Genomic DNA, 24988 nt, shown 5'->3' on the forward strand with positions numbered 1-24988 from the left:
TACACTCGTTATTGTTTTTGACTCATAAATCTTTTTAGTTGTATCCATTGGTTTCGAACCAAGCTTTTTGTATCAATCTAAAGGGGGCCCAATACTTTTTTCAATAAAAAGCTCCCTATTAGCAACCATATTTTGCCATTTTTTTGCTATCAAATAAGACCCCTAAATAAGAGAAGGTATCCACCTCCTCCAGTCTTCTCCCTTCTGTAAACATTCTTGGCTGTTTCTTCAGTCTTGCTCTTGCCACAAGTACAAAGGACTAGTATTCATTTACCCTCAAGTCCAAGTTATTCATACATTTTGTGTACTCCTCTATGAGCCTCTGCAGTGCATTGCCAGTCCATGCCAACAACACTGCATTGTCTGCATAGAGGAGTATCAGGACAGGGGATGACTTAATATGGGACATCTGTGGTAGACACTACCAGGGCCAATTCCATGGCATTAGTATATGGTGCGGATAAAAAAGGGGTGAGAACGCACCCCTGTCTAACACCACGGGTGATTCTAAAGTGTAGTTGTGCATTCGCCTTCCCTCCCACACGGATGCAGGCTGTTGCATGAGAGTACATCTCATGTATAAAATTGATTATTTACCTCTCGATTTCCATGCCTTCCATTATTGCCCGCAGCTTTGAGTTGGCCACACAATCAAAGACGGGCGATAAGGTCATATAGAGACGGCCATTCTTACTGTTGCATACTTCGCAATTAACAGGTTAAGGTTAAGGCACTGATAGAGGGTCCCTTTCCCTTTCCTGATACCATACTAAGGAGGGATTAATATATTCCTTTCTAGAGCCCAAACCTCTACCCTATTCAGGAGAATGACAGCCAGTGGTCACGGTAAAACAGGACCTAGGCATAATTTGATTCTAACTGCAATGGAAGGCTGATCCAGGTTCGTCCTGGTCAAGTATCCAGAACTTTAGTCCTTTAAGTCCCAATCCACCACCGGAATACACTTCTAAGGCCCCTCCCCCACCACCACAGGATCCCAGAGGAGGCATATTGAGACTTACAGTTTGGCCGGCGGACTCCAACAGGAGAGTGAAGTACAGGTCCAGTTGACATTGGTCAGCTTGGCAGTTGCTGGAAAGGTCTCTTGTAGTTTGTTGTGTCTCTGAAGCTTTAAAATGAGGTCTGCCTTATGACCCCTAGAGTCCACTTTTTTACCCTGGTTGCAAGAGCGAGAGAGCAGGCCCAATCCTCCATGGCTCTCCTCAGATTTCAGAAAGCGGGTCTGGTCCTCTTTTGATATCCTTAGGTCCAGGAGTGTTCTGTCTTAGGTGTCTTGAGAGGCCACATTTATGCCTGGAATGAGCTAGTGGGTGTGGAAATTATGTCTGCGAATGCCCTAACCAATGAGGTAAAGGTTCCCAGGGCTGGCCCTACCCACTTTGAGAATTTTAAGATGGCAGAAGTCTTCAGGCACACTAAACTTGTGCTCTGAAGGCTGGTGGCAGTGGGGAGTGTAGTCTGGTAATTTTAGTGTCCTTCCACATCTAACACTGAAATCCTAATTGAGACATGGCCTGTGCCCACAACAAACTCAGAAACAGATGCCTAGTAGAACAAAAGCAGAGTTTTTAAGCAACCAGACACAAATTGTTTTGGCATTATGTTTCCCTTCTTTGAAGCCCAAATGTTGTATGAAAAACCCCAGCTGACCTGTCAAGCAGGGTTTGACACTCCAGCAGGATCTTACAATGGGGTGTCAACAAGTGACCCACTGTGCCAGAGGTCGATCTGACTGGGGGAACAAAAAATGGTGCAGGCTTGGTTGTTCTACTTGTGACAGAATAGGTCCCTTTGAAGTTAATCAAGTCCTTTGACCCGGCCCACAGGCCACATGTTTAACATTAAACATTTTCATGTCCTACTTTTAAATGTGTGTACCCTGCCTTATGAGCACAAAAACTGCTAAGGGGTGACTTATTAGTATTTACGTGGAATGTTTAGGCCTGTCAGTAATAGGTTATTACGGCAGGTCGAATTTGCAGTACAAAACTGCACAACCAGGCTACAATGGTAGTCCTAGAGACATGTTTTGCAGTGCCACTGCAGTGGATGGCACAATGAGTGCTGCAGCCACTGGTAACATTAAATGTATAGACCCTGGTATATTTGGTCCCATATTCTAGGGACTCAGGGAAATTGAATAAACAAATCATATGTATTCCTGTTTTACCACGTTGAAAGAAGCAGCACAAAAATGTTACCACTGGTTAGCAGAAGTAAAGTGCATAGAGTTCTATAGCCAGTAAAATTAGGGTTCAGCAAAAAGGCACAAAAAAAATCCAGGGTGACTCTGCAGAAAAAGTAAATTTCTAACACCCATATTATGAATGTAGGGGCTGAGTTACGCAAGTTACCAGACAAACAAATAAATCTGACCATAGGTAAGAAAAAGAGAGGGGTTGTTCACTTCAAGGGTGAAATAGCTGATCTCCGGTGCTGAGAGGCGGATTGCTCTGTACAGTCTTAGGAACACTAATATACATCTGGAAGATTACACAATGAATTGTGGGCCAATAGTTCTTTTCAGAGCACACAAAGTTTAACAGTGAAAACTGGCATTCACAATAGTGCTTTTAGAACTCACACGTATATGTTTTTGTGGCCATTTTCGTGAGCAACACAAGGCTTTTTGTTTGCAGGCGCTTGAACATGTTAGATTTAATTTCCCTGGAGATGATCAAATGAAACAATTATATCAACTAGAATGTTTCTGCTGGACATGATGAACCACCTGTCACCAAGGGGTATGAACAAATATTTTGAAATTTTATGTTTTATGGGGCATTTTGTAATGTGACTATCCCATCCGTAGGAGTGCCGACATTTGGCACAAATGCTAATGCAGCAAATATTCCACTAAAACTTGGATGGGGTACATTAGTATGCGCATTGAGTGTAGGTTTTTGACTGTGTGACATTTTAGAACACTAAAATCTCATTGAGACCTCTGCTGATGGTTTGCTAATAGACAGGGCCACTGGAATTAGGCGATTGTGCAACGATTTTTGCATTTGTAGGTTTTCCACATTTGTCCATAATGGAAATATAGGCTCTAAAATGTCATCATGGACCTTCGCTCAAGGTACAAGTGACTCCTAGTGGTGGGCGATTTTAACTACCACTAGGACAAAATGCCAAAAGACCCACCCGCCAGCAAATTCAATTCAATATTGAACTCAATTGAGCTCCTCCAATTTGTCACTGGCCCCACCCATCTCAGAGGCCACACTCTAGACCTCATTTGAACCTCGCACCCATGGTCAAGCCTATTGGCCATCAGCCCCTGCGCTCGGTCCGACCACTCGCTAGTTAGCTGTTGGGTCCCGACAGGTAACCCACTGCCACAACCTCCCTCAGAATGGAGGAAACTAAGACGCTGGAATAAACTTGAGCCAGAGAAACTAGTACACACTCTAATTAGGCTCTCAACACCAAAACACAAATATAAACAAGGAAAGATTGATCAAGAGTGTGAAGCAGTGAGAGAGTGAGTGCGCGCTAGATCAAGTAGCCTCAGAACAAAGGGAAAAAATTTGAGCCAAGGGAAACGAAGCCCCCTGGTTCAACGAGACTCTGAGAGAAAAGAAGCAAAGCCTCCGCTTCGCGGAGAGGCAGTGACGTAAAAGCTATGACACAGCCAAACTAGCCATATACAAAACCCTGCTTACCTCTTACAAAAACGCTATCCTAAACAGGAAAGCCAAATACTATGAGGCAAGAATTACAGAGGCGGAAAACAAACAAAAAGAAACGTTCCGAATACTAAAAGAACTTAGTCACAAAACTGAACCCAAATCAGCGTTTGGAACCATAGACTGCAACGCATTCCTGTCCTTTTCCTCTAAAAAAATCGAGGACATCATTTCAGAGATCGATAACACCCCTATCTCCCAGAGCCCCCCAGTCCAGCATCAGGACCCCCCCTCCAGCACCGGAAGCAACTCACCAACTTCCCTTATCTGGACTCAGTTACCCTAACCTCATTAATGAATCGCACCAAATGAGGCTCACCTGCAGACCTCTGCCCCCCAAGGATCTTTCGAATGCCCCTTCCAGGGATGGAAAGCCAGATTCTCAAAGTATTGAACCACTCCCTAGAGACAGGCTATCTATCATCCATCTAAAAAGAGGCCAGAGTAACCCCCCTGCTGAAAATAACAGGAGGTGATGACACCACCTAAAGAACTATAGACCTATCTCCCGACTACCATTCCTTGCAAAGGTCATTGAACAATACGTTCTGAAAACTCTCTCGACATTCCTGGAGGACAACCAGCTAGTCCAAGTACAACTGGCGGGTTTCCGAGCTCACCACAGCACGGAGTTAGTGATGCTGTCTGTACTCGACGACCATCGAATTATGGCCGACAATAAAACTCAGAGTGCCCTGATTTTATTAGACCTCTCAGCGGCATTCAACACGATCAGACATAAACAACTACTGTCCTGTATCTCAAACCGCACAAATGGCTTATGAGAAAGCTGCGAAAGCTTGTCCCTATCCTTTCTACAACATCTCTTCAGATAATTGTAACAGCCACAATTGTTCCCGCCTGGACTACGGGAATGCCCTCTACATCGGCCTCTCCCAAAACCTCATCCATAAGCTACAAGTGGTGCTGAATGACGCAGCCAGGATGATTTTCAGACTCCTCGGAAGTGCTCATGCCACCCCCCTCCTGTGTAGGCTACACTGGCTCCCTATCAAACAAAGAGCAACATTTAAAGGCCTTTGTATTGCCCGTAAGGCAATCTACGGAAATGCCCCTACATATATTAAAGACCGACTCAAGAATTACATCCCAGGCCGGACATTGAGATCATTACAGGCCTTCTGCCTGTATACCCTGCAGCAAAACTGCATCTAAAGGGGGCAGAGCGTTCTCTGTCCTTCTCCCACAGCTTTGGAATCAGCTGCTGGTTTACCTTCATATGGAACCGGCACTCCTCCCTTTCAGGAAGCAACTCAAGACTGTCCTCTTTAAGGAGGCCTTGAATACTGTCTAACTATCCCTTTTCTCCGCTGCCTACGGGCCCAGCCTCTCCCTCTCTAGCAGCGCTTAGAGACCTGTTGGTGATTTAGCGCTATACAAAAATAAACTAACATAACATATCGGCCCAAAAAATACATTTGGGCAGTTTTTTGTCCTTTAAAAAAAAAATATTAGCAAAGTTTATATAGCGCTGGCTAGACCCGGAGGTATTGGAGCATTTTACATGAGGATCAGCAAGTTACAGATTACATAATTACTTCAGTTACAGGTTCCAAGTATAGACATAGGAGAAAGGTAGACGGAAGGAAACATAATGGGGAGATGTCAGGTGTCTGGCTCGGTAGGTGACAGCCAAGGGGGTGAACCTGGGCCATACTCCTCTATAGCTGCGTAGGACAGCTCCACCCGGCTTCGGCCAAGGTTGCTCGGACTCCGCGGTGAGATCAGACAGTAGAAAAAAAAGAGATTACACTAGAACATACGTTATTTGCGTGTTGCATAGCAAAAGCAAAACGTCTTATGTGAAATGGAAGGTAGAGAGGGAAAGGTAACAGGGGAAAGGAATGCAGATAGAATCAGGCAGACCGGAGGGGGGAAGGGATTTCAGGGGAAACAAGCAGTCAAAGTGAAAGACAGACAAAGCCGTGAAACACCGTTAAAAACAATGTCCATTGTCCGGCCGGTTAGGTGACGGCCGAAGAGGTGAACCAGAGTCAGACTCCTCTATAGCTGCATAGGACAGCTCCACCGGCCAATGGTACTCGAGTTCAGCGGTAAGTACAAATAGATTTGGTTTTCACCCATGGGACATCATCATAGTTCAATCTAAAGCATCGGCCCCAGTGTAATTGGGAAACACCCTCCACCTCGTCCTCCCGCTAGCCCTATGAGAAGAGAGGTGGAAGAGGTGGAAGAGACAGATAATCAGTCCTCAGGGGCCTCGCTCCCAAGAGCTGTGGCCCGATGCTGAGTGCTATCAGTGTTTGATGGCCAATGGGGAAGTCAACGATCTCATCTTCCTTACATCCCTAATGTTGCACTGCAGAGCTAGATGCCACAGAGGCATTTTAGTGAGGCACTCCCTTCAATTAGAAGATCCTCGGCAGCGTGTCAGCTGCCGTCTTGGGGTCAGGCTCAGCCAGGCGTGGACCTGTTTTGCTGCCGTTGCTAGCCTGAGGCGAGCTGACCGTTCCTGATAATGCTCCTGCTGCTGATCCCAACCAGCTGTAAAGTATATGCCCAAGCTCGCACATTGCGAGGTCAGGAGCCGCGGGACATCCCGTCTGAAGACTGGCACTGAACGGCGCACAGGGCAATGGGTGGCCTGCCTATGTTGGGACAGGCGGGGAAACGTAGGGGGCCTGGTCTGTGGCCTAGGCTCGAGGCTTCACGCATAAGCCTGAAATCGCCTGACTGATGCCATTTTAAAGTCAGGCAGTCCGGTCCCAGAGCTTCTGTAACCATTGTGGGTAAATCAGGGGGACCCCACCTGACGCCGAAGGTATTGTGTTGGCTGATGCACCCTCTGGGGTCTGCCTCGTTAAACTATGGGCCCTCTCTGCTCACTTTGGGGGCCACACGGGGGCTGCGGTGGTCAGATATCACATCAAAACAGCCGACAGGGATCACATATAGCCTCCCGCTCCTGCGCGGCCCTCACGTTCCCCGTTTGTGGCTCTCACCAGCTGCAAGTCCTCTTGAGAGCCTCAACTGCACAGGGGAACACCGCTGCTGGATTTGACTGCAGCCGCCATCTTATCTGAGTCGGCGCGGCTCCGGAGCTTCCCCGGGTTTAAAAGCAAGGTTCAAAGGCTCCACAATTGCATGCGCGGTCGCCAGGCAGCTCAAGTCAGAGGGAGAAGGGGACTCACCGTCCGCCAATGTCCACTCCTCACATCTACCCACGTTTCTGGCGCGTGTTGTCCCGACACCACAAACAGCTCTGCTGATACAAACGGTAAAGAACCAGTCTGTGGCTCCCATCCTGATGGGTTAATGTATTGCATCCTCCAGTTAGGGCAGGGTGTCAGCAGGAGCAGGCAGCGCAGTGCCGGATCACCCCTCAGCTGCGTAAGCTGAAAGATGAAAAGGGTGGACAGGGCTCCAGACGACCGACATCTTGGAGGTAGGAACGACACATCGATGGCAGCAACCAGGCACACCTCAGTCTAGACGGCACGGTCCGGAGGTGAGTCCACAGAGAGAGGTAACCAGCGGTGGGGGCTGGATCAATCTGGGAGATCCTCGGAGGGAGTGAGCAAGGGATTCAGGGTTTAAACGGAGATCTTAGCTCGTTAGAGCAATCTCCAACCTCTGGAGCTCCTACTTCTCCAGCGGCCATCTTGCCATCAATTTTCATGAGAGGTCCCTCAGAGACACCTTAATGTGTCCTACGGGGTCAGGACACCTTTATCTTGACCCCTTATGTGTGTTTTTATTTATATTTTTTCTGCGGGGCCCAGCCGATAAACAAAATGGCAACTTTCTTTTCAGGTTGTAGCCAGCCAATAAGGGCCTTGCTTTTGGCTCTGGGTCCACAGAGCTCCTGCATTCCTAGATGTACCCATTTTTAGTTAGTTAATAACTCCAAAACTACTGAACAGATTTGCACCAAATAACAAAAAGTGATCTTTCTGAACCAAAATCTATCTTTCTGCTAAATTTGGTGTAAATCCGTTCAGCTGTAGTCGTGTTGAAAAAGTGTTTAGGACCCCCCCCTTTTTTTTATTGCCCCCTGCTTGACGAGTCGCCTCAAAACTTTTCAGACAGCAGCTGAACTAACTGGCACACTAGTTTTGAAAATTCAGTCACTATTCGTCAAACGGCATAAAAGTTATTAGCAAAACAAAAAACGCATTGTCTATGGGAAAATGTGGTCCTTATAGAAGTGTGTGTATATATATACTGCACCACCTCATTAAGTGCTAAGTGCCACAGTGGATTGTGATGGTTTGGAGGTCTGCGTAGTCCCAAAAAGCAAGATGAGAGCAGAACAACAGGAGAGCTGTCAGCAACAGAAAGTAATAGTTACTGTGGTGCAAAGATGCCAATTGATGGACTTGCTTGATTACATTATGACTACCAGGACCAGAATGCTATATTATTATTTTCCCATTGGGGCGGCTTAACAGATGACCAATACGTATAAATATACCTGGAATCATGAACACTAAACCCTGAAGATGGACTTTGATATGCTCTGTGAACAAGGTCATTAGGAACCGAAACGCGTAGGGGCAGCGTGAACATTTGGTGCAGCAATGAAATTAAAATGGTTATATTTTACCTACTGATGAAGTGCGTTTCCTTCCCAGGGTGAACACAGGAGTTTTTGACTTTGATATTGATATATATATATGGGAATTTCCATCAATGGACTGAAATCTTACTTGAGAAGAGGATTCATTTCATATGGGCTTTCCTGGACACGGTAGCATCCAAGACCTTTTGTTTGCCGTAGTAAGCCTTAGACATTCAGCCTATGACACCAAACGCTTTGGTCTCAGTAAGGATGGTTCTGAAGCTTCTTGTGCTCTTGGCCCTATTCTTCTCATCGCGTACACCAGAAGGCACATTCAGACCATGCAATAAAACATAAGTTTTCAATGGGCCGAACACTGTGGTTGCCTTTTTGACACTCTCCAGATCTCACAAGAGATGTCTCAGGCCCTTAAGAAGTGGCAGATGAGTGCCACCCTAACCTGCCACAGGCCGCTTTTCCTTTACTGCCCAGACTGCATGGTTGTGAGGGACAAAGCTGTTGTATTTAAGAGGAAGATGGAGATCAGATGTCTCTGGTCTCAAGCAGGACCCAGGCCCACATCAGCCTTTTGGAGCTTAAGATTATCTATCTGACCCTTAAAGCCTTCCTTCTATCAAGGGAAGGTTGGTACAGGCTCTGATGGACAACACAAAAGCCATGTGGTACTGCTACATGCAAGAAGTGGTGGAGTCCTGGATCCTGTGCCAGGGGGCTCTACATCATGATCTGTGGCTCAGTAGAACATCTATCTGGAAGCCAACCACCTAGCAGGGCCTCTGACCAACAGTTCGTATAAGCATAGCCGTCATCATCTGGCAGACCATGAGTGGGGGCTCCATCCTGAGGGGGCACAGGGCATGTTCTGTCAGTGGGGTATGCCCTTGATGGATAACTTAACCACCAGTGAGAAAGTTCAGTGTCAATGTTTCTGCTTTGATAATGCAGATTTGCTCCAAACAAGTAATTGCAAGACATATTCGGTCTGTGAGGGTATACAGGTATAACATACCATAATACATGTATTTGTAAAGTGAACATTCACCCAAGGGTATTTTGGTGCTGAATAACAGATGTTTATTGTTACCCAACTCAATGATACTCATGTTATGTACCTCAGAAGGAAGAAAGGCTCAGTAGGCCCACCGGTATTTGAACCCATTACTATGAGGTCAAATGCAGGCCCCTACAATGGACGCATTAGTCCACTAAGCCACAAGTTCCTGCCACTGCTTGTCATGTCTCATTTTCTGTGGAAAGACAGATTAAGCTCGGGTCTTCTTTAGAGCCCTGGACTGAGCAAGAAGAGTACTGCACCCAGAGTGCCTTAGCATTTACCCTCAGACCTAGCTTCCCCTTCAGGCAGACCTCCTGTCTCAACAACAGGGGAGTTTTCTGCACCCGAACCTACACATCAATCCAAGGTGATTGGGCAGTGGCTGCTAAATTGTTTTGACTTGTTGAATGGAGTGATAGATGTTTTTCTGGCAGGCAGATGCTCATCCTCGAAGTTCATTTTATACCTTGCGCAGAGAAAGGTTTGTTTCTGGTGTGGGGTACTTCATCTAGAACGTCTGCAGGTCAGAATCTGTGATGTATTATTGTTTGTTTTGTTGTTGGCCCAGCACAAGCTTGCGTAGGACGCATTTGAGGGTTACTTGTCAGCACATTTGGCTGACCAACCCTCCTTCTTTAAATCACTGGTTATCATGGTTTTTCTGAAGGGCCTGATTCATATGTACCCTCCAAAACCCTTTGTCATGCCTTAGAAGGACCTCAATCTAGTCATGGCTTCCCTGATTTGAGCGCCATTGGCGCCTGTGCCCAATTGCTCACTGCAGCTTCTGATGATTAAGAAAGTCTTGTCTCCATCACTTCTGCGCTGCCTGAGGGAACTGCAGTAGTACAAATGTAATGTTGATTTAATTCAAATCATAACAAACATGCATCTAAAATGTATGAGTTGCATGCAGTGTAATAAAACATCAAATCTATCTATTAACATTTCAAGGTGCACCAGTTATTCAGAGCTCTGTATCATCGTCGGTGTTTAGGCAATTATACTTAGGAGCCCCCCTGCCGCTAAAAAGGCTCTTAAAAAAACATAAAGATCCGTCTTAGCAGTTTGCATCTCTCCTCAGCACTGGGAAGCAGCAGTTGAGGTGTAGTATGGTTTTATTTTGGTAGTCACACAGTCTGCATTGAAGTGATTCGTGCATGAAATCGGCTTGGCTTCTCCTAAAGTTCTTTGATGAAAATACCAGGAAGGCTAATATTATGATGCTAAATCTGTTTTGTTGTGTAGAGATTACTTTAGATAGTATGGCATGGTTAAAATATTATACCAGTCGCTAATAAAATCAGCCTTTTTTAATTAAATGAAGGTGGTGTAGTTGTTGGTTTATGGAATGAGGTAGATTTGAGACTGCCAATCAGAGGCGAGTTCTAAACTGCGATGGCTTTTTTGTTGTTGTTTTGCCCACGGATTTCTGGGGCCATCTTGCCTTCGAGCATTGCTTTTAAGGGATACTTCCGGATGTTGGCTTTTATAATACAGCAGCCGAGTCTGATAAATCCAGCGTTGTGTGCGAGTTCCTGATTTGTTAGTCCAAATTCCAGACGGATTTTTTTGGTATAATTTGGAAGTGAAAAAACCTTACTGTAAGTTTTGCAAGTCCAAGAGTGGCTGGGTTTCTTATTGACGTGTTGAGCATACGAGAGCGATGGAAGAAACTGAGCTCTTTTAACTTTACGGATTGCCTTCGTGAACGGGCTGTGCACCTTTTGTTTATTCTGTAGATGGCGAATGTGCTTTATTCTTAATGCTTGCTGCATAAGTTGCTAGTTGTTATTTGTGCTGCGCTATCAGATAGCCGAAAGCCCAAATAGTTGTAAGTATTTTTTACATTTCTCAAACATCATTATTCTTGTTATTCCTTCATTGAACATAAGCTTGTTTTTCTGATTGTAGGTATTGAGCTCATTCAGGGCTCTCTGGAGGCCCACCTTTGTTTGATCAAATATTACCAGTTCACCTGCATATTGGAATAGCTGGATCTTTTGTTGTCCCACCCACTTTGGAGGTAAAGAATGTGCCTGGGGTAAGGCTAATAAACGACCTGCAGTGTAGATGCTAAATAAAAAGGGAGTCAACACACAGCCCTGTTTGAGCCCAGTCACTATTTTCATGGGTTCTGTATACGATTGCTGGGTCTGGTCTTGATTCAAACCTAGATATCAGTGTATGGTGATATTATAGCTCTCAGCTGGTTTTGGGATATCCTATATTTTGCAATTTTGGACCATAGAATAAAATGGTCCATTCAGTCGAATGCATTTGAAAAGTCTATGGAGCATGCAAAAAGAGGAGGACCATGTTTGTTGATGGAGTTATGAGCCATGTAATTTAAAGCTAAAATATTCTCCATTGTGCTGTAGTCAGACAGTAACTTAGTCTTAAAAAATTGAATAATATTTTTGTTAACAGGTCATTGTTCTAACTGTTAGAATAGGATTTTAGTATAGGCTTTAGCTTCTAGATCCAATAAATACAATTAGGTGATAGTGTGCTAGATTTTGTCTATTCCGTTTTTGGAAAATAGAGTGTATAATAGAAACTTTCCGTGAATTAGGGAATACTCCGAGTTCTAATGATGTAAAAATAAGGGGAGTAGTCTTTCAGTCCAGCTGTCTATATTGGACTTCTTTATTGTGGCGGGGATCCCATTGGGCCTAGGAGATCCATTAGATCTACAGGTTCTGATGGAGTCTTTCACACTTTTAACAGTGCATGATAGAGCTAACTGTTACGATCTCATTTTCTGTATTAGCTGGAGAGTCTTCTTGAGACCACTTTACATATTTAGTATGTTTAGTCCACTTTAGTAGGCTTACTATGTTACCGCTTATTCCACTTGTGGAGGTATCTAAGTTGTTTACAAACTGCCACAATTTGGCTTCGCCTTGTCTTAGGAGACTGTATAGATGGAGCCACTGTTCATCATTGTGGTTTCTCTTTTCCTCCCACAGTTGTTTGTGGTAGAAGTTTTTTAGATTCACAAGGGAAGCAATGTCATCAGGCATATAATCAATTTTCTTGTCAGTTTGCAAGTCTCCGTGTTTATTGCTTTTAGCCTGGGTTTAAATCAGGAGTTGATGGTTCTCCGTGTGAAAGAAGAGTCTGTGAAATGTGCTCACTACTGATATTCATGTGAACATTTGATGACTTTATGCCACGTGGCTATGGATATGGTAGACTCTGCAAGGCAGCCCAGCAGCACCTTGGTGTTTTTTTTTTGTTTTCAGGAAATTAAATAATCAATGTGCGCCCAGCTCCATTTGTTTCTCCTCATGCATGCAGATGGCACGGGATTCCCCACAGTGGTGAGTTCCTCTGTTTTTACTTCTGAAGTTGTACCTTGGAAATAAAGGAAAATGGTTGCTTTACATTTGATGAATTATCTGGAATGAGTTCCACATGAAGAAAAGTTTTCATGAGACCGAAGTATCTTCTATCTCGGTGATTTTTCCATGAAAATCCTATGTGTGGTTTAGAAGTCGAGTGGAGGTTTCTAAGTTTGTTAAGAAGCTTAGACCAAATAAGTGAAAAAGATTGCTCATCCTATCAGTAACTGTATTAGAAAGATCTTCTTCCACGTGTAAGGGATGTGTAAGCTCAGGTTTGTCTAATCAATGTAAGTTGAAGTCCCGGGTTGTAACCATCTAGTGCCCTGAATACCCAAGTAAAATGTTTTAATTTCTTTTTGGAAGCCCAGAGCTATCTTTCTGTGATCTTCTCGATGTAGATTTAAGAAGATGTTGGCAAAAAGTCTGTTGCCAAGTTGGAGCGATTTATGGGCGTAATGATTGTCAGTAAACTGGTTGTAAATATATTGGGCGAGGCCTCCCAATGGGTATCTAAATGTGTTTGAAGTTACTTCTGGATGATAAACTTCCTGAAAACCCCCGGTTGGGTGTGGTCCTGTACTTCACTTTTCTTTAAGGCATAAGCTATCCCAGTTGGTCAGGAAGTCATGTGCCTCAGTGTTATCCAATAGTCTGCAATGTTCTAAGAAATTAATTTGAGGTGATTACTACTTGAGTGACACTTTGTTCTTCTGCATTGGGCTGCACTAGTAGCAGGTATTTTAGTTTACACCTGAGTTTGTAGTGAGTCAGCTCCAGCCTTGCTCTATTGATGCGGGATTGGACCAGTTGACTATACTGTGCTCTTAGTTGTCTGAATTTAGACAGATTGCAACTGAGGTCCTAGATGTGATTTGAAACTGCCTTGTGCAGATTTAAATGTTAATGTAAAACTAGAGGGGTGCTATTTATGTGCTGTAATAACTCAATACTTTAAGACCTTAAGATTATATTTCATGTTCTTAGCGTTGCAGCCTGATACCCCACTGAGTAAATTTATCAAGATGTCTGAGCACATATTCAGATGTTTCTGTTGATCGCCAAGAAACCACTGTCTTTCACATTGCGGAGGGTCATGATTAGAGATAAATTGTATACTTCATATGTAACTTGGAGACAAGTGAGAGGGTGTGTTTATGTGACAGTAGACATAAGATGTTGTTCATGTTTAGTATGTCCTCTCTGCCACAGCTATATACTCTGGTGTGAAGATGAATTGTCTGCAGCAGCCTTCCTACGCCACTTTCTTCCTGGACAAATTGGTGTTGAGAACTCAGGCTGCCTTCATGCCTTCTATGTAGGTTAATCAATCACCTTGCCAACATTGCTGGCTTTGCTACATCCCTTGATAGAAAAGGAGATTCCACTGGTTTAAGCCTTTGAGAGCTTTGAGTGTTTACACTTACCATATGAGAGACCGTTGTGTAGATGATCAGCTTTGTGGGGTTCACCTGAATCAAGAAAGGCAAGTAGGGCACCAGCTGTCATTTTCACTATCATATTATTAGACAAATCTACAAAAGACCCAAACCAGGTTGGATCTTGTTCTGAGCAATGCTACATGATATTGTACTAATTCCTGGCATGGTTTGATTATTCAGAACATGTTATTCTCTCTTTCCTCTTTTATTGTGGGCTTTACTTTTCGGTTCCATTCGTTTTATACAGAAGCCTTGGTAAAAGGAGCGTGAATCCACCTGTGATGAGAGGAGGAATTTATTTCAGCTTCTGAAATATCCACTGCATATGGAAAATTCAAACCCAGGTTAACCAACTCAGGCAACGATGCAATATAAGATACTGGTTGAAAGGAACTCTTTTCTTACCAACTAATATCACTGTTTGAAGCATGCTATTTCTTGACTAGTCTGTACACACAATAAATATGTTTTAATAGCCAAGGTTGGTACTCACGTGGTGTTTCTCTAACCACTGTTTGAAACAAAGCATAGCATTCTCATCCACTTAAACCTTAAATGATCTGGTTTTTGCTGGTCCTTTTGTCAAGCGTTTGCAATTAGGTACTAGTGGTTGAAGACTTTGTTTTGTGGATTCGGACATATGCCCTGGCCATTTCTACAACTTCTGTGAGTTCAGTCGCATGATGGTGTTGAAACAATAGTCACATTCTATGAGGCAGATATTCAGTGTATTGTTCCAAGTAAATCTGTTGTAACATCTCTTCTTAAGAATGTTTATCTGGCCTCATGAATCTATCACAAGTGATCTTCACTTTGTAACACAGAGCCCGGGGTTGACATCTGGCCCAAGTTTCTCGGACCGGGCTTGTATCAAGTAATGTCTAGGAAATAACCCCATTCTCTCTAGAAGCACTTTCTTTACTGTATTGAATGGCGCAATTCCGGATGGACTGGCTGGCAGTAGTCTCTCTGAAGCTTTCCTGCTAATGGAGAGAATTTACAGAATTGTCCATTTTCAGGGGGCCATTCTGCTTGTTTCGCAACCTTTTCAAAAGTGGAAACAAAAAAACCTCTAAAATGCTCCTGGTATTTTGGTAATTGCTGTTTATGAGTAGCTGGTTTAGTGCAGGCCAAATAAAGGCATTGGATATTATTTTTAAGGTGCAAATCTGCTATGTTTGAGCTGCTTCATTCTTTGCAGAAGAAGCTATTGATCATCTTCCACTTTTTTGTATTCGTTTCTGTCCTTCTAAAAAGCTGTGTAATTTGTGTACCATGTTAATTTGGAGGGTGCACAATATTGTTCCCTCAGACCCCCTTCTAAAACCCAGTGTACAAAGGTGTTTTCAAACAAAAGAGAGAACAAGCCCTTAAGAAATATCGTTGAAGAATGTATTCAAGTAATGTCACTCCTGACCGTGTACTTCTGAGTCTTAGTTCTATTTAAGAAGATTTCATGTACTTCCGGATGAGTCTTTACTGTATGAGGCTTACCGTTTTGGAGACAGCTGAAAATCTTCTTGTTTTCTTAGGTTACCGGATAAAGGAGACATAACAGACATTGAAAACTTTTGACCTCTTTTTTTTTATAAATCTTTCTTCTCCCAATTGATGGATGCTTTCTGCGCCTCCTCTGATCTACTAGGATATACCCTTGTGTATTTTCTCAGTCCATCAAAGGAAAATGCAGATTTTTCTCTGGGAGGGCTTTTCTTCTAATCCATTCTTTCCCTGGTCGACTTAGGTCCTGGCTTCTTGGGATTTCAAACGTTTCATTCTCTCTCTGTTTATGTAGCAAGGCTTCAGGCAAAAAGGAGCCTGTGTGACAACAAATGTTGGTAAGTGCGAGTATAGCTGAAGGGGATGGTTATGTAGTGTGGCCGGATCCCCTACAGCATTCAGCTTTGTCCTTGACATCTTCTGCTCTCTTGGTAAAGGAGGGTTCAAAATGGTAGCCCGCTTCGCTCTTCAGCAGAGCTCACACTGCTGGTGGTCTCTGAATTGCTTACAGAAGGTGCTTCAGTCTGCAACCCTCCCCGTACCTTGATGTTCCCCTATTGACGGCAGGACCAAATCCCATCGCTACCAATGATGGGACTCCAGTAGCGGCACTTGATAGTACTTTGTAGCTGAGTCCCTGAATGCCTTGTTACAGTAGCATTATAAGGAGTGAGATTTGAGACAGGGATAGTAATTGTCTCATATGCAGCAATGTAAAGAAACAAAATGCATTTTAATCAAAATATTCATCCCCTCCAGAATGTGCATTTTTCAGTTCAGTAATTGTGTTTTTTTCTTTCTCTTTTTTTGTTTTGCAGGAATTTAGCAATTGGGATTGGAATTCAAAATTTTCCAGAAGGCCTTGCAGTCAGTCTCCCCCTGCGAGGGGCTGGATTTTCCACGTGGCGGGCATTCTGGTAAGAGAGGCTCCTGCACCATTTTGTTCTCCGTGTTTTTTGCTGATTGAGGCAGTATTTCTGTTTCCATTTGTGGTATTTCACATTTTTCTTCTCACAGTGTTATTAATATATCTAAAGATTTAAAAAAAAAATAAAAGACCTTGTTGTATTTGTACTGAAAAGAATACTTGGGTGCCTGCTGCTTAATCACCATGAAACGTTTACATTAAAATACTAATAAAAGTAACATTTTCAGCATAAGGTATTTATCAAATGGTATACGTGGAATAAAGAAAAAGCATGGCCAAAATATATATGGAGCCATGCTTGAAAACAAAATGAAAAATAATTTAATATGCCTTGAACTGATTGACCAATTCAAATCCCATTTTTATTTGAACGTTGAATCGAAAGGGAATATATATTGTACAGAACAGTAGTACATATCTTAAGTTTTTTTTATGTCAGCCCCCTGGTCTGTCTGGTAATTGGATGTTTTTTTAATGGTTTTAAAGTATAGAAAAAATTATTTTAATCATTGGATAAGAGAACATTGGATAAGAGAGACAGGATTGCACTGACTAATGTATTCCTTTTGTTCCTTTGGCTGTAGGAGCAAGTGCGGTGCGTAAATAATTTAGGTTTGTTTGGTAGAACTGCTTATTGTGTTTCTAGATGGAAACATTTGATTCCAACAGGGACAATTAGATCACAAAAAGATCCGAAACTGGATGGCGAAGATTACAATTGGTCTAAAGCCGTTAGGCCCAAGACCTTCAGTGGGCATCGCACAAACTGGTTGGTGTTGCCCTTCTTCCCGGCTCTAGCCTGATCGGAAAGTAGATCCAAGCGGCTTTCCAGTGCGAGGGAGGAAAGCTGCTCCAACAGGATTCGTTTCACAGGACTCAGGGTTTGGAAGGAGTGCATTCTGCATATTCAGAATTTTGCTCAGTCATTGTTCAAACTCAAAATGTTAAAAAAGGGACATAACATATTTCATATGGAGTAACTGAAAAACGTTCAGCAAGGAGAAAATCTGAAGGAACATGGTTAACAAATAATCATACCCTGCACGGTACTTAGGGATGAAAAACCAGCAAGACTGAATAATAGTCAGTGAGAATTCATTAGGATCTGGAAAACCGAACATATAGATTCTCAAATCTCTCTTTTTCTGTTCTGTTTTGGCTGCAGGGCTTATCAGGTAGGAACAACTGAGTTTAGCGATTCGACTGTCCTCTTAAAGATTCTGACTGTATTCTCAATTCTCTCTTTTATAGTCTAGACACAGCCATTTGCACAAAAGTTACTTCCCATCTCCCTCATGGCACTCTAGTACTCTAGGGTTGGCAGGTGCCCCCACTTCTCTAGGATTGCAGAAGGAGAACCCCAACAAGGTTCCTCCTTCTCAGCAAGTATGACAGCCTATTCCAGCACCTCTCTCTTCACTGTGACAGAGTAGAGGAGCAACTTTTCATCTCCTCCGAATCCCCTGAACCGCCATATTTTATAGCACCCCAGAGGCAGCCATTGAAATTCCTTAGCTTCAGAAGGGCTGCTGGCTGTGGCAACCGAGGTTTGAGATTTGCATCACTTTCCTGTGAGCCCGGAGACTGTCCTCTCTCAAGGACCTCAGTCTCCATGTAGAGTGACACAAAGAGCCTTCGGTCACCGGAAATCCTGCTGGCTGGAGAATGAGCCTCAGGGTGCTGACTAAGGGTGGCGCCTGGTTTCATACTCTTCTGTTGAGGTGATTAGAAATGTGTTTAAAAAAATTATTTGGATGCATTTCTTGAGTTGAGAGGCTGGTTCACCTTTACTGAACATGATCGTAGACACAGATACTTGCTTGCACTTGATTCTGTCTACACTATCGGAAGTCCTAACATAATAGTATTGGTGCATAATGGCCCTAGTATTTGTGTATAAGGGCCAACTTAAGACTTCAGTTTTAGCACAAAGGGTCTAAATGTGTTTTTAAAATGATTTCCAGTCAAACGTCTCCAGTACAAAACGGGGAGACACCGAAAAGAGATTGATTTAGGCTCAGATGCAAGTGGTTTCCAAACAAGTAGCTCTTGTGCAGTAGAACGAAAATAGGGGCTTTCACGATCCTGAGATCTAACAATTGCTGACAAGCTTGAAAGTTATTTCCAGTGACCTTGTTAGATGTCTTGTGCTCATCCTGCTGCTTGGTTCATATACCTTTATGATAGCCACTATATGTACCCATAAAAAATACCACTACAAATGTTTTCAGTTCATGAATGCTGAGATAGTGAAAGTTACAGCGGTTAAACCGATAATTGGAGGGGACCTAAATATTGTGATGGACAGGCTCAAAGATTTATAGGCACTCAGTACATGATTTAAGATAATAAACAGTGGCTCACATTCCTGGGTCTGGTAGATACCTGACAAGTCGAAATCCTCAAATCAGATTTTACATTCTGTTAGGTGGTGAATAACTCGTAAACTATATTAGACCGCTTCCTGGCAGGTTGCTCGCGATACATATGTTGCTAGAGTCAGATATTGGGCACATCACTAGGCTTCGATATTCACGATGCTGAGTACTTCCAGGAGTACAGACAACCCTAGAAGCCTACGCAGCAATGTTGCATCCTCCATGACACCTGAGTGTGGAAAGAAGCGCTTAAATGTGTTACTGGCTTAGCAGAAAATTACTGGGACGTAAGGGACTTCCTAAATGCGGTACTGAAAAGTTGTTTATTTTCCGCTTCAGCTGGGCTTGATAAAATGATGTCAGACGCACGCACTTGGAGTCACAAATGAACTTGATAGTAAGGGAAACGCAAGAGGACAGGCTCACCTTCGCTTTGGTGGAAGCTTAAAGTGATTCGGGTGCAAGTCAGAAAACTTGCAATTGATAAAGCAGAGTATAAATTACTCTATCTCAGATGGAACTATTACCCCCGGGAATAATAAAGCAATCGAAATGCTAACAAGCAAACGTTGGGCTAAACGGGCAAAAGAAAGGATAGCTCAGCTACAAGATGGGAGGCATTTGCCTGTAAATGAAGACAAGGAGATAACTTCCACACTTGGCATCTTCTCTGGTGGTGTATATAATGCTGAATAGACATCGCCGGAGAGAATTGGTTCAGACAGAGAAATATCTGAAGTACAGAGAGTCGTAGCAGGCAAAGCAGCCCAGCTGGTACCGTCTATTCGGTTGGAAGAGAAGATCAAGTACACACCTAGTCTCAAGTCGGGGTAGGCACTGAGCTTCATCTGGGCTACCCAGCCCTATACTATAAAAACTCTTGTAGGCCCTCGCTCCTGTCCTAACTAAACTCTTCAATTCCTTTGCAGACTTCAGAATCATTTCTCCATCAATGAGGGAGGCTGCAATAAAGGTCCTTCCCAAACAGAGCAGAAACTTGACCAATAGATTTCCCACATGAGCCTTAATGTGAAACTCCATATAGGCATTATAGATACTAGACTGAGACTGATGCTACCTGGCTTGATTGACCTGGATCAATTGGGCTTTATATGCGAAAGACAATACAGACACAACACAAGTAAAATCCTTCATATCTTTGAAAATAAGCAGAGACTCTATAAACAGGCATTGATGATCTCACTTGACACTGAGAAAGTGTTTGATCGTGAGGACTAACGGTTTCTTGATAAGAGAATCTTGACATATTTGGCATTGGCCCAAATATAAAAAAAATGATATTTGACAGGTTATAGGTCACTCTCAATCTCTGTAAGGGTCAGTGGGGATTACTCTACCCCACCTCCTTTTCGATTAGTGGAGCAACTACAAAGTCATGCCCCTTTCTCGACTATTCTTCGTGTTCGCTGTGGAGCCCTTAAATGAACGTTTATGCCTTGCTATGCTATGTTAGGGGGATTGAAATAGGTGGAAACAACTGCTAACGCGGGATTTCTGGTCTGTTGTTACCTTACCAGATCCCAGCTCAGGTCGACTGGATCGTTGGTACCTGTCATTGAGTAAAAGGCAACCCACTACTAGATCAATCAAATAGGAACTTAAACCGCTCTAAAGAACCACTTACTAAGAATAAGTTTTAAAAGTTTATTGTAAAGCCAAAAACAGCTGGAGATACAATATTCTCAGCATAAGATTCAAAAGATACACAGGTACTAATATAAACAAATATTCTCTAAATGCTCTTAATCTTCCAAAGAATATTACTAAAGCAAATTCAAATGTTAACAGAGTTGCAAGAATAGCTATGATCTGCAACTTGAGTCATTTACAGAAAGGAAAAGTTCTGGTTAGACTGTCCCTACACTAGACTAAGTGACATCCCTACTTAACAGATCTTAACCTAAAAAGGTGTCAGCAGTGGTGATTTCCAAAGAAGATCACACACTTCCCTTAGTCTCTGAGTCAAGTTGTTTTCTTGCAGTCTACCTATCTGCCTACCCATCCGCTCTCTTAGGCTCCTCAAACCCTCTGTTCTAACTCCACCCCGGGGTGCTGTCCCTAATACAAAATCACATTTCCAATGGAAACGCCCCTCGGGACGCTCCTCACGTGGTGTCGGTTCTGGCGGCAAATTCCATACTCGTACTCCTCTGGACCCTTCGTTAAAGTTGACCTTGCTTCCCAGGCTTCTCTCCGGCGAGACAGTACCCCCAAGAAATTCCTGAAACCTCCTACAGGCCTGTGCATGGCTCCTCTGAACAAGAGCCTATTCATCACCATACTGATTAGAGCTCCTCGCACCTGCAGATAGACACTTCTGCTATGGGCCCCAAATTCCGACCTCCACCATATCTTTTGGTCGTAAAACATGTACCAGGAATCACAGTTAGTGCATAGCACGACTTTCTTTTAACGAGCCCATACAGATCTAAAGAAATGACTTTGTCTTTTCAGGCCTATCTGGATTACATGAAACGGGCCTATACATTCTGCAGACATTAATTTCTTTGTTTAAACAGTATTCTAACTACCACACTAAATAAGTAAAACTCTTCTATAAAATATATTTCAGTTCTATGTTTAGTAATACATCAGATTATACCAATATTAAAGTCCATATCTCGTGACAGTGTAGCAGCACTATTCATTCTCTGTGAATTGCCATGTGGCCTACACATTTCATGGTTTACCGAATTACATTTCTTATTCATACTGCCACATAACATGAGACTTTAACATCATTCTAATATCACTACACACTTCTATATTAGCTTTTCACACAGATACATGTATTACTATTCAAATTAGGCACTCTAAATATTTGCACTCTATAACTTCTACACTCTTATATGTACTTTTGCTAAGATAATGCAACGTTCTTGTAAATATGGTGCACTTCTACATTTTTCTCAATTTTTCGCTCTCTCAATCCCCCCTTTGATGACTTTCAGGAGTCATCACCATCAAAACATCATCACAAGATATGAATCTTTCAGACTGAAGTTGTTGCAACACCCCCTCGTTTCATTGTCTCTAGAGCCTTCAGACTCCTGTACTGGGTATCCTGCATTGCAGTCAGTCTTCTCTCTTGTTCTCTCATAGATCTCTGCAACCTGTTTGCTCTATACCATTTGTACAGTCGCACCAATCCCCACAAAGCGATTACACAAATCACTATTATGATGATGGGTTTCAATATGTACCAAATGAAACTCTTTCCTAGATTGGCAAACCAACCTCCAACTTTACCCATTCCTTGACCTACTTTCTCCCACACATTTATCTTGGTCAAATCTTCTATCTCATGGTGTATCTCAGTAATGTTTCGTATGTACTTTTCTAGAGGTTTTGAATTGTCTGGAATGTAAGTGCAACATTCCTGGACCTTCAAAGCCTTACAGACTCCTCCCTCTTTGGCCAACAGAACGTCTAGAGCAAGTCGGTTCTGAAGACCCATTGCCCTTATCGATTGCATCTCTCCCTCCACTAGCATCAAAGATCTAGCAGTGCTGGCGGATAACCTATCTACAACTGTTGCCAATCTTCTGATTTTGATGTCATTCAATATTATTCCCAAAAGAGGAAATGCAGCACCAAATACATCTCCAACTACCTCCTCAGTGCTGACATCTCTTCTGTCTCTAGCTTGTTTCCCTCCCTTTTTAGATTCTAAATCCTCAGCATGGTATATTTTGGGAAAGACAATTGCCAAATAGCATGATCCGTACCAATTATCTGGTAGTTTCACATATGCATTTCTTCCACATACAAAATATACATTTGGGATTACCTGCATCTCCTTCAAGAAGTCTTTGGAGTAGTACTCCAATTGGAAAGCATGTTCACAACTAACTTCTCCCACAAACACATTCTCATAATATGTTTGACTTCTGTGTATACACAATTTTCCCCTTTTCTCTCGGTCTAAAGCTATTGGACCATTACTACCCTTTCTTTGGTGTTCCCTTTCTTCCTTGGTCCAATCTGTTTTCCATTGTCCTGAAGCTTTTAGGATCTTTTGTCTTCTGTATCGATCATCCACCTGCCCTATAAACTTTTTCTCAATTTCAGACACTTTACAAGTCAAATTATTTCTACGGGCATGTGAAGTATCTAATGTTCTCCATGGAAGGAAAAATTTCTGTAACCTGTCTTCACTCTTGTAATAATCCCACTTATTGAGGTGTTTATAATTTGGCACCTCTGGTAACACGGAGTCAAAGTTCGAGAAGTAATACTCGTACCCCTCACGTTCATAAAATATGCTCAACAATAAACTACATGATATTCCATAAGTCAATGGAAGATGATGATACCTGATGCCCTCGTCTACAGAGGCTGGTAACTGCATGCAAACATAACAGTTCTTTGCCTCCATGGCATCAATATATTCATAAAGCAATTTGGCATAAGCATTTGATCTAAAATTCCCTTGGGATTCATCGACATGTAATCTCTTAACCTCAGCATCTAGTAAAGCTTTTTCTTTCTCAGTGTTTTCCCCATTTTCCCCAGCAACAGTAGTAGGCTTTTGTGTCGATACTCTTTTTGTCTCTTTTCTTGCTTTTACTTCGTTTTCATGTCCCACTACATATGATATAGTAACTACTAAAACTATAAGAAAAATCACTCCCACTAAAAGTGTGCCTACAATGCATTTTGTCCTGCGGTTCGGGTTGCCAGTCTCCATGATCTCAAAACAGTGTAGCTCTGGTTTTCGTTCTCAGCACAAAGTCTTTTCTTTTCCCCAACGTCTCTTTCCTTTGCACAATGTCTCTTTATGAACCACACCTGGAAACTGATAATTCCCTCCGCAAATCAGTCATTGAGTTTCTGTAGCAATAGACAGCCCTAGCCCTTCTCCATCCACTAAAATGGAAGTCCCTAGTTTCTTTCTTCTTCCACTCGGCGCTAGGTTATCTTTCAATCTGTATTTACAAAGTTCTTTGCAAAATCTTTAGTAATCCGAGACTATGCGTGTTCCAATAACTGCTACCACTTGCTCTAATATTTCCAAACGAAGAAGGATTCCCTCAAGTATTGGATAATTGGAACAGCAAACTGGAAATTCAACTGTCTCTAGGATCAATTTTCTTATTCCGCTCAAGAGAGGAGGATAGACGATGTTGAGTGTCAGCAGTCTTTCGACCTCCACTCCAGGCATCAGTAACTCTACTTCCACGGTTATAATGGGTTCAGTTCTGGTCAGGGTCACTTTCCTCACCCTCCCAGTTCTGCGTGCTTCGGACATCTGTAGCGAGGTAGGTCCACTCAGGAGTAGAGTATCTTCTGCAAGGCACTCGCACCCTCCTTCATCTCCTTGGACCTTCCTGTTCTTGGCCCTGTGTACCTTCGTCCAGATCCGAGTCTTCGGATATAGGAGCAAGAGTTTCTTCTCGAGCTGACTTCAAGCTTGGCCTTCTTCTTCTTTCGGGCCAAGTAGCTGCTCCACGCCTTGTTCTCCTATCTCTCGCCCTTCCACTCGGTCCTTGATCACTCTGGACTTGTTCTGTTTCTGAGTCGCATTCACAGCAACTTTCTCCTTCTGTAGCAAGTTCAGTTTCACTGCCGTCCTGTCCTTCTTCTTCCGGATCTGTAACGCTCCCAACTTCTTCAGACACCCCCACAGCTTGACTGATCCCCTCTAATGGTTCTCCGTCTTCGGCTTGGAGCTGTTTCTTCCAGAGGTGCTGGAACTCTTCGGGTGTGGGAAGCGTGTATCCAATTTGGCAATCCTCCGCACTTCACAGCAGTATTCGTAGTTAGGATAACCTGGAAAGGTCCTCTCCAACGCACGTCTAGGCAATTTTTCCGTACGTGCTTCTTCACCAGGACCCAATCTCCTGGGCACAGGTCGTGGCACAGATCTCTTGAAGATGGGACCTCGGCAGCCTGCACCTGAAAGGACACAGAATGAATGGCGTCAGACAGTCCTTTGCAGTAGTCCAGGATCAGGTCATCTGAAATATTCAAGAAGGCAGTTGTCGGGACAGTTGGGAGTCTCATTGCCCTCCCCATTAGTACTTCATGAGGAGAGAGAC

General features: G+C 43.1%; 1 protein-coding gene across 2 annotated transcripts in view; it reads left to right on the forward strand.

The window, feature by feature from the left end:
- Positions 1-24988, forward strand: part of SLC39A11 (solute carrier family 39 member 11) — a 2376444-nt gene that overhangs the window by 2314910 nt on the left and 36546 nt on the right. For both annotated transcript variants that reach the window (XM_078654275.1, XM_078654276.1), the window contains exon 8: positions 16439-16537. In XM_078654275.1, coding sequence (XP_078510401.1) covers positions 16439-16537 — 99 coding nt within the window. The remainder of the gene's footprint in view (positions 1-16438; positions 16538-24988) is intronic.

Source organism: Lissotriton helveticus, chromosome 7 (genome assembly GCF_964261635.1).
Source record: "Lissotriton helveticus chromosome 7, aLisHel1.1, whole genome shotgun sequence".
NCBI lineage: Eukaryota > Metazoa > Chordata > Amphibia > Caudata > Salamandridae > Lissotriton > Lissotriton helveticus.